Here is a 10342-nt window from a genome sequence, read left to right as displayed (position 1 = left end):
TTCTGTTTATAACCATCGAAAAGTTGTGTCTCATCACTTAATCTCTGAATGTTTGTTTTTTGCGATTTTTGGTGTGTGCGATCTTGAAGTATATATAAATAGGTTTGAAGGTTGGATCTTTGAAACTAGTTTCGTAGAAAGCATATCCCATCAAAACGATAGATTCACTAATACTTAAGAGTTTCTTTATACTTTCATTAAGTATAACATAAGATTTTGTGGTATCCACTAATGTAAATATTTTAAATTGAAGATCAAAATCATTCATTGTATTCATATAAGGTCCGGGAGTGTAGCTGTAAAAAATCATCAAAATTGGAGTTAAAGTAACCATTAAATTGTGATTTTTGGTTTATAATTGTCGAAAAGTTTTGTCATATTACTTGATATCTAATGTTTGTTTTCTGCGATTTTTGGCATATGCGATCACGAAGTATATACAAACAAGTTTGAGGTTGGATCGTTGAAACTAGTTTCATAGAATGCGTATCCCATCAAAATGATATATTCACTAACACTTAACAGTTTATTTTATATTTTCATTAAGTATAACATAAGTTTTTGTGGTATCCACTAGTAAATATTCTAAAGTGAAGATCGAATTCATTTATTGTATTCATAAAGGGTCAAAGAGTGTAGCTGTAAAAAAATTATCAAAATCGGAGTTAAAGTAATCGTTAAATTGTAGTTCGGATGATGATTAATGTAAACCTGTTAAATTGAATGATATATATATTTATTAAGTAGCTTTAAATTTTATTTATTTTATATATAATAATTTTTTTTTTTTAAATACATCTTTCGCGACCACATAATAGAATTGTTGCGCAAACACTCATAGCCCCACGTCGTAACGTATACATGTGTCGCACAATTTGTTAAAATTTTAGCGGTTTAATTGGAAAAAAATGGATGGTTTGTTTTTTTTTTTAAATTCGATTGGAAAAGATGGGCGCTTTTTGTTTTGAGTAACCCTAGGCTGGGCGTTCTCATTCTTCCCTTCAGAGACCACTCCAGTTAAGGTGGGAGTTGCCCAGTATATCCGATCTCTCTCCTCTCCCTGACCACATCCTCCTCGATCTCTTCCTGGTACTCTCTCTACCCTCCTCTGCTTCTTCCTCCATTCATTCTTTTCACCTTACATGACCGATTGGTAATTTGGTATTCTTGTTCTTGATTTTACCGCGAGAGTAACTTTCTTTTGGGTCTCAAATGGATTATTTGTTTTGTTGTGGACATGGGCAGGCTTGATTTGGTGAGATATGAATTGGGTTTGTCTTAATTTTTGAGATTTTTATGTCAATCGACGTGGGTTGAATGAATTGCTGATTCGCATGATTTGGGGATTTTAGGGATTTCTACCTTTTTGGATTTTGGGTTTGTTTCGTAATAGCATATGTATGTTGTCATCCTGCATACAATTACTGAATTATTTCTTTTAAAGACAATTTATCTGTCTAATCTTTTATGGTAAAGAATGTTGAATATGTGTTAGCTTCCTGAAGCTTGGAGTGCTACCTGTATCATGTAAATTTGATGACTTTTCCAATGTTTATATTCGATCGTAGCTCCACATGGTCAATCATGGGACAGATGTGGACTGCCTATGATCAAGATTGTTGTGTTACCTGCAATTTGTTGTAAAAGATTGCTCTCATTGATCACTAGTGGATAATGTCGCTTTAGCAGAGAGAAAATAACATCATCCCCACCCTCAGCCCCCAACTGATCCCTCTCCCCATTGTGAAAGATCAGCAAGGTGTTCTGTGTTTGTTACATTGTGGAACGTTGTGCTTGATGAGAATTATAGATTGAAATTTCAGTTTAGCTGAAATTGAAAAATAGTGTTTGATTGTTTGATTCTAATCAAGAGAAAACCAAAACATCACTTTGGCTGCTAATTGATTAGTTTCAAATGCAAGAAATGATTAATTTCTAATGTTATATTTTTATGGTTAAAATATTGTATAGATGTCGCAGTTGATCACTCGTCGTCGGGGTGTGGCCAATGCGCCTCCCGCATTTTCAGCACCTACTGCTTCAGTCGTGAGTGCTCCATTGATTGGGGAGCCTACACCCATTATTGAGGCTACTCCTAAGTCGTCTCAGGTGCCTGCATCATCGACGTCGTCAGTGTCAGTTCAGCCGCTCAATGCACAGAGCCCCTATCGGCGTCGCCGCCATCCAGAGCCTTTTGATCACACTTCCTCGACATCCACAGTCGAGGGTGGGGGCTCCCAGCCAGGTAGTTTTTTTTCTAATTCTCACTTTGTTGTATTTTTTTTCATTTTAAAACTATTATTTTTTATGATTGTGAAAATTTGCTGGATTGTGAATTTGTGTTGTGAGTGTGAATTACTATCATTTTACTGTTCAGGTTTTGGGAATGCTATACTAGTAGGGGAGGTTTTGTCGAATTTTCTGTAGAAATTAAGATTAGGGTTTTCACCATTTAAGTTTTTTTGGGCAGCTAAAAAAAAATCCAGGGGACCTAATCAAATGTTGAAGCTGACACACACAGTACGTCTATCCAACGAATTGATCAAGATTGCGTATGACTCGCGACATCGTGGAGCGGCTACCTCACAGCAGCATAGTAACATCGCTAACAGTTGTGGTTTTTTTATTCGGTGGCATTGTCCTATGCAGTGGGAGTCTTGGGCAGAAATTCCCGAGAGGACAAAGAAACTTTTGCGGCATGAGTTGTCGGTTAATATATTAATTTATAGCCGTTATCATTTTTTAATTTTGTTTACAAATATTATAAACCAAAGTATATTATCTTAATATTATTAAATTTCTTACTATTATTTTACCATTTTTATATTTGTAGGTCAATTATAATCTTGAGGACATACCCCTGGAGGCCACCGCCTACTTAGAGGAGAACTTAGCAACCCAATACAAACATTGGAAGTGCGAACTCCATGCGCATTTTAAGAAATGGGATGATCCGGAGATTGCTCGCCTAGAGGGTTGCCCAATTGAGTTGTTGGAGCGATCGGAAGATTGGGAGTGGCTCTGCAAACATTTTACGGATACAAAATTTGTGGTATGTACATAATATTTTAATAATAATTTATTAATGTTTTATTAATTTTAAGCTTTTTTAATAATTTCTTTCAAATAGTTGCACTAACATGTATATTGTGTGTTTAACAGAAGAGATCTGTTGTTGGCAAGAAAGCTTGGGAGACAGAGACACTTCTCCACCATTTTGGTTCGATGCCCTTCTCGTATAGGGTGGATCAGAAGCTCGGTTGTCGTCATGGCAAGGTTGTTCGGGGTATGGGGAAGGTGCAGGTTCGTGAGACGAGTGCCTCCTCTTCTAAATCGACCACAGGACAGATTATTGACCTGACGGAGGAAGTGAAAATCCTAAAAGATAATATTGCGGCCCATAAAGCAACCTGGGAGGCCCATAAAGCAGATTGGGATGCCCTGAAAGCAGATTGGGATGCCCTGAAAGCAACCTGGGATGCCTTGAAAGCCCAGACTATCGCCCTTATGGGCCTTATAAATGTTCAGCCTCCAAATCTCGATGCCAGCAACTGATCTTGCTCCACCTTCGACCTTCTAGTCATTTCTCCTAGTCGATACCCAGCAGCCTGATGCATTAAACCCAGACAACTACTTGTAGTTTTTTTTTATTTTCTGTTCGAATAGCTTGTATGTACATTTTCATATATTTTATAATTAAATGTTTTTTCTTGGTTTATTAATTATTATTTATAATTTAATTAAAATATTTATAAAAAATAAAATAAAAAATCTTTTGTCAAAAAAAATTAAAAAGGGTTTGCGCAATGACAACAATACATGTGTTGTGCACTCTTCTTTGCGTGACAATAAGAGCAAGATGCATCATGCGAAAACTTTTGCGGGATGCAGGTTACACCTTCGTCACGCAAACCCTGCTTTCACGGCCTTTGCAAGACAGTTTGCGCATGATGCAGTTTCCGTTAGGCTAATTTTTAGGTGACCCTTTTTTACTTGTTCGTCGCACAAACTATTATTTGAACTAATGGTGGCGCATTTAGTCCGTATGTAGGGGGATTTTGAAACACTAATTACGCAAAACCTCTTAAGTACGACGAAAATATTTAACAAAAATTTTAAGTTGAATATCACTAAACCAATAACAAGTTCATATTTGTACTAGATTTAAATTGACTTTCTTGTATTGTTCTTTCTATCACGAGTAGGCTAAAAGCACTCGTTTCCAAAGGAATAGCAAAACTAGGTTGTAGCAGTCTTAGGTATGAACCTTCATAGAGCTTTGCTCTCCTGCGCACGAAAGGGCAAAAAGGAACAGCAAAACTAGATAGCAGCAATCTCAACCGTTCGCTCGGGAAAAAGCATATGCAGTCAATTTCTATACCTTCGTATCCCAAGTTGCCTTGAAAACAATTTGGGCCTCCATTTTCTCAATTCGGGTTTCACAACAAACAAAGCCCATCTCAACGAAGGGCATCATAGTAACTTTACACAACTAGGGTTTCGATTGGTTATTGTCTCTACTATTTAAACCCACCTCCGGAACCTCACATCAACCATCTCAGTATGCAGTCAGCCCCTCCTCCTTCCTCCTTCAACCCACTGTTTTTTTCTGGTGGTGGAATTGGCCGGTAATATTGTATTGTTCGCACCATCTGTGATATTTTCGTATCTTTGATATTTGAATCACTAGCCTCTGAGCCCTCCTACCCTTTTAATTTGTTCTTGAAAAGTATTTTAATTTGTAGATGTTGGGTTTTCGAAAGAGAGGTAGTGATGATTAAATCTGTATACCATCAAACTTTGAGAGCTCTGGATTTTGGGCTTGTTGATGCCAACTTGACTTTACACGCTGAGCCTTGTTTTCGTCATGTTTTCTGTTGATTTAGGCAAAGTTGTAGTCTTTTTTCGATTGGGTAATTTGCATGATTGAAAAAGCATTGAAATTGGTTGGATTTGGTGATCGAAAAAGGCAACAAATTAGAGTCTCTGATTCGCTTGTTTCGATAGCGTAATTAGTGCTGTACGTTGCCGATAAGAAGCTAGGAACTGAGATTCTGGCATTTCCCCTTAACTTTCAAAAGGGTTTATGCATTCAGATGTTCCTACATTCGAAAATAATTGGGGTTTGGAAAGGCAACAAATTAGAGTCTCTGATGTTCTAAATGCAGTAGGGCTTTCAGTGCTGTACGTTGCCCACAGAGATTGGGAGTTGAGATTCTGGCATTTTCCTTTTTCTAAGGTTTTATGCATTCAGATGTTCCCACATTCCTTTAACTTCAGATCAAACTGTTAAAATTGAACCAATTGAATGTAATTGTGGGTAAGGCCGCAGGTTTTCTTGTAAAATTCACAAGAACATTCTCATACAGGGAGGCAAAATGGATTCCCATTCTTTTATAAAAATAGAGATTAGATGTAGGGGTCACATTACATCGAATTTACGACCAACAATTTTAGGTTTTAATCTAAGAGTTTAAGATGATCTTAATTTAAATAATATCGTTTGTTAAAAAAAAAAAAATTCAACGTGCTAAGAAGCTCAAACATAGTAAACGACCCATTTCATTTAAAGCTAGTAAGGTCCAGCAAGAAACGACAACGTTGAAAGGAAAGATAAGGCTTCTTCCTCATGTGGAGCTCGCTACAAGCCTGCAACTTATTCACCTCCCTTCATGGATGTATGCCTATAACTATATGTGGTTTAACAATACGGAAAAAACTTCTTGGATTGTAGCCTATATAGGCCTAGCCCTAGGATTGTGCTCCTGCCCAAATATTCGGAGGGTCCTCGTAGGATCTTCATAGGTATTTTTGTGCCCCTGAATGCACCGCCAAACACTAAACAAAAAACTTCTCCGAAATGCATTGCGTTCAGTCATTACCAAGTCCCACCTATTTTAATTTTTATAGTTCAACCCAATTTAATTTTTGTAGTGCACTTCAAACAAGTTTAATTCAAGTTCCATATGTTAACACTTAAAATTGCCAAGTCAACAGTATGGTCGGTTCTTGATGGGCTCGAAATAAAGGCTACAAGTAATTGACAACAAAATTTAAGTGGTTTACTCTCAAAACTGGGTTACGTACATTGTAGTGCTTTGTATATTTTTTATATGAGTTAAGAAGTGCTCTGTATCAATGTTATTTTTTCTCTCTTGTGTGCTCGAGCGCTTATAAGAGGTACTCGTCTCTCTTATATAAGCTTCCTATGAGTCCCAAAAGTCGTGGGCTTTTTAGCATTCCACCGCTTTAGCATTAAATGAACTAGGTGTGTAGGCTTATTTTGCTGGCTACTCTTTTACTCAGTCGACACGTGTAGGTGAAGTGGGTCTTGCTCAGAACTAGTTACAAGGTTTTATGGGCCAACACGTACCGACCAATCTGCTTGGCCCCAAGTGGCTGAGGAAACACCGACTTGAGCGCTTGATTTGACAACCTTTATGTTCGATCGTAAACCTCTGCTCTCGTTGATGGCCAACACATTGCTTAGAGTTAATGTCTGAGTAGGCCTATCTTTGGGGCTTCGTCCTATTAAGTTTTCAATTTGCTAACTTGTTCCAAGTGGTCGGAAAGTACTTTCTGAATAGGCACTCGTCTTCTTTGTTGATACTTGATCCATACCATCGAGCGGTCATCTGTAGCGATCGGAGTTCCTTCTTATTGGGCTAGCTAAGAAGCAATACTTTGATCTTCTTTTCATTCTCCAAGCCCACCTCAACGGGTCCATTTTATATAGGGTCTAAAAGGATCTTGCGTTAACACCATAAAATTTCAATTCTCTCATTTAAACATAGGAAATAACACCAAACATTTTTTTTTGAACATGCGATATTATCTACACTAAGGGGGAGGGGTGAGCTAAGCCTCGCAATGGGTTAGCAATAATGTGGTTTAAATTCGCCTTTGGCTAGAATCGAGTCTAAGATCTCTTACTTACAAGTGAAGAGAAATACCACTAGACCTTAGTACTAAATTGCAACACCAAACATTAGTTAACGTTAACATGGAATATAATGTAAGGTGCACAATTGGTATATCCTAAAATGAATGTGCTTCCTCAATTCAAAGGTACACAGTTGGTATATCCTAAAATGAAAAAAGTGGAATTGGAAGGTACACAATTGGAATGGGTATATCCTAAAAGGAATGTGCTTTCTGAATTTGAAGATTCTTGGGAATGGCTTAACCTTTTGCATCGTTTTGTCATTCTTCCTACTTGGGTTCTTCGAACCCTTCCCATCTACATTCCAATCAAACTAAGAAGGCAGACAATTAGGCATGGCCCCACCTCATAGACAATTGTGCACTTGTACATTTCTAACTCAAATTTGGTCTTCACTCTTGGCCCTTGGGGATAAGATTTCATTATCTTCTTCGATTCCTATCCTCCTCCCATCCAACAAGAAAATGGGTTTAGTTCTTTCACTTTTTTTTATTATTATTACAAACAATATTACTACTTTAAGTTACATTTACATGAAGAGAGTTTGAACCTGAAATGTAGTAGATTGAAGAGAAAGATCGTATTCACTAGGATAATCGGTTTGGATGTTATTAGAGTTTTGAAGGAAGATATGCTTTGGTTTAATACCAAAAGGTTTAAAGAGCAAGTTTACCTTGGTATTCTCTTTCTTGTGAAAGGAGGCATCTTGGCTAAAGACTGCATACTAGTATTATTATGTGTTTGAATTGAATACCCATGAAATGTGAAACAAACATTAATCTCTTTGTTGAAACTTCTCAGTTCTTTACAGATGACCAATGAAAGTGAGAGGGGACGTAATAGGATGAGATCATCAATTAGAAAGTCTAGGTGTTTATCTTTTATTTCCCAATACAAGTGATATTAACAAAGGAGAAAATCAAACTGAAGACCTTGAATGCGGGAGAAATATTCTTTAATTATTTGGAGATATAAATTAAATCCTAAGGTTCAATTCTTTTCCGTTGAATGAGTTAGAACTTAGAATACAATTGAAAGTTGAAAAGAAAGGAAGGGTTTTCTTTCTTTATTTTTAAATTTGATTTTATATAAAGATGAGGAATTCAAAATTGAGTGTAGGAGGGGAAACACATTGTTTTAGCCAAACTGGCTAAACCCATGCTGTATTCAACTTTGCCCAAAGAGATATCAAACTATGATGCATAAATGAAACATATCAGCTCATTAACAAATATGGCTATGCTCACGTCTATAAAGGGGCTAATAAGAAAGTTTTAAGATGCCAACAAAGTTAATTTTTGGAGAATAAAGGGGCTTGAGAGCAAGAAGATTTTTGCACGTCATGGTACCAAAATCCAAAAGAAAATTGAAAGAAATAGAGCAAAGTTAAGGGGGTGAAAGTGCAAGAACCACAAATATTATTTCTTTCACTTTGGTCCACTTTCAACTTTGAAGCCCTTCCAATCAATCGGAACACGAGACACATTCATGGCCATCTTCAAAACCACTCAATATATCAACACCAACGCCAACACCAAATTATGCTCTGTCTTCCAACCCACACGCACACACAAGACACAGAGCTCTCAAAAATCATCCTCTCTCTCTCTCTCTAAAACTGTAAATCCTTCCCTTTCTCTCTCTAGAAAGCTTTTCACATGAGCACGTGAACTCGGAGACCAGATAACAGAGAGAAGGCAATGGCTTTTCTGCTACCAAATTTCTCTGCTTCCTCCTTACTCCTCCAAACCAAACCAAAAGAAAAACCCTTTCACCAAATGCTCTCCCAGACAAGACCCAGTTTTTCTTTCTCTCACCTCTCTCCTCTGGCCAGCGTACAGACGCCCACTTTGTTGGAGGGTGCGCAGCTTGACACCTCCAGGGTTGCGCAGGATAAGCAGCAAAGGGACGATTTTTATGTCAATCTTGGCCTGGCTGTACGGACGCTTCGTGAAGATGTCCCTTTAATTTTCGCCAAGGACCTTAATTATGACATTTATAGGTAATTTGTTAATCTGGGTTTCTTAATTTTTCTTTGCTAGTGTTTGGTTTATCAGAATGTTTATACATTCATTAAATTGTTTGGTAGTTTTAGAATTGACATCATAGATTGAATTGTTGTTTGAAATTTGATGATTTTGTAATTGTTTAATATGTTACTGGAAATGTAGAGTTGCATTTGATGGGATTCATTTGTGGAATTTGATGAATTTCAGGGATGATATAACATTTATGGATCCTTTGAACACATTCACTGGCATTGAGAATTACAAATTGATCTTCTGGGCATTGCGATTTCATGGAAAGATTCTGTTCCGCGATATCTCCCTCGAGGTTTATAGGATTTGGCAGCCTTCAGAGAATGTGATACTGATAAGGTGGAACATGAAGGGTGTTCCTCGAGTTCCATGGGAAGCGAAGGGTCAGTTTCAGGGCACCTCGCGGTATAAATTGGACCGAAAGGGCAAAATATATGAACATAAAGTTGATAACTTGGCGTTTAACTTTCCACAGAAGCTCAAACCAGCTGCATCAGTGTTGGATTTAATGGCACCAGGCCCTGCTAGTCCTAATCTGACATTTCTGTGGGGTCCTGCAGATGCGTACTCATCTTCGTGGTTGGAGTTTTATCGAGCAGTGAGGGGGACTTTGAATCGGGATGGTTACTTGCTTCCACAAGATGGTTTGGTTAGCTGATTGAGCTACTTCTGATATTAATCTATACGGTAGAATATGTAACGTATATGTACTTGTGCATTACGTTTTGTATTATATGTTGGTAGATAGCAGATAATGGTTTTTGTTGAAGATCAAGGTTGTATATACATAGGGAGATCCTGCAGAGTTCAATATATACTTCTTGTGGTGGTGGAGGCAAAGAAGCTAGGCTACATTTTTTGAGCTTATACAGGTCGGAATAGTATATATGAAATCTTGTTTCATTTAATAAATTTTGTTTTCCATTTATAATGTTGCTTTACATGATCGATTCTGCCTCCTTCATCGCTTCATTATCTGGTCCGGTCGCTGTTCTCAGTAGTTTCTTGTCATTACTAGTCAAACGCACGTATGTTCTACTCGGAGTTATGTTTCTCTCCACTTGTGACCTTTGTTTCGCTTCTTTACTTCGAGCCTATCAACCATTCGGAAAATGTTCTGCTTGATACCCTCCGTCAGGCTTCATTTCTTGACAGAAACGGCTTTCTAACTAACTGCATCTCGGACAAGCCAATTTCGTGCACAATTCAGGGCAGACAAACCTGTTCTGCTATGTCCAAGGTCTTCCTGCAGTGAAGATCCATGCGAGAATTGGTTTGGTTTTTCTTTAAAACGGGAATCGAATCTATGATCTACTTTCACCCTACCCCTGCAACTTGAGTCATGGCTCATCAACAAATA

General features: G+C 37.6%; 2 protein-coding genes and 1 non-coding gene across 3 annotated transcripts; all 3 read left to right on the top strand.

Moving 5' to 3' along the window:
* Positions 1 to 865: 865 nt before the first annotated feature.
* LOC137726156 (uncharacterized) lies at positions 866 to 3718 on the top strand. The gene is made up of 5 exons (XM_068465035.2): positions 866 to 1089; positions 1972 to 2245; positions 2471 to 2709; positions 2834 to 3052; positions 3163 to 3718. The coding sequence occupies exons 2-5, from the start codon at positions 1972 to 1974 to the stop codon at positions 3553 to 3555; spliced, it is 1125 nt and encodes a 374-aa protein (XP_068321136.2). The 5' UTR covers positions 866 to 1089; the 3' UTR covers positions 3556 to 3718.
* Positions 3719 to 4765: 1047 nt separating this feature from the next.
* LOC137727196 (small nucleolar RNA snoR116) lies at positions 4766 to 4857 on the top strand. Its single transcript, XR_011067766.2, has one exon. It is a non-coding gene; the product is annotated as a small nucleolar RNA snoR116 (small nucleolar RNA).
* Positions 4858 to 8399: 3542 nt separating this feature from the next.
* LOC137724446 (uncharacterized) lies at positions 8400 to 9913 on the top strand. The gene is made up of 2 exons (XM_068463188.2): positions 8400 to 8945; positions 9160 to 9913. The coding sequence occupies exons 1-2, from the start codon at positions 8644 to 8646 to the stop codon at positions 9638 to 9640; spliced, it is 783 nt and encodes a 260-aa protein (XP_068319289.1). The 5' UTR covers positions 8400 to 8643; the 3' UTR covers positions 9641 to 9913.
* Positions 9914 to 10342: the final 429 nt, after the last annotated feature.

Source organism: Pyrus communis, chromosome 5 (genome assembly GCF_041283825.1).
Source record: "Pyrus communis isolate YQ-2024b chromosome 5, ASM4128382v1, whole genome shotgun sequence".
Lineage (NCBI taxonomy): Eukaryota > Viridiplantae > Streptophyta > Magnoliopsida > Rosales > Rosaceae > Pyrus > Pyrus communis.
Note: the sequence above shows the minus strand (reverse complement) of the source record. Positions and strands in the feature narration are given on the sequence as shown.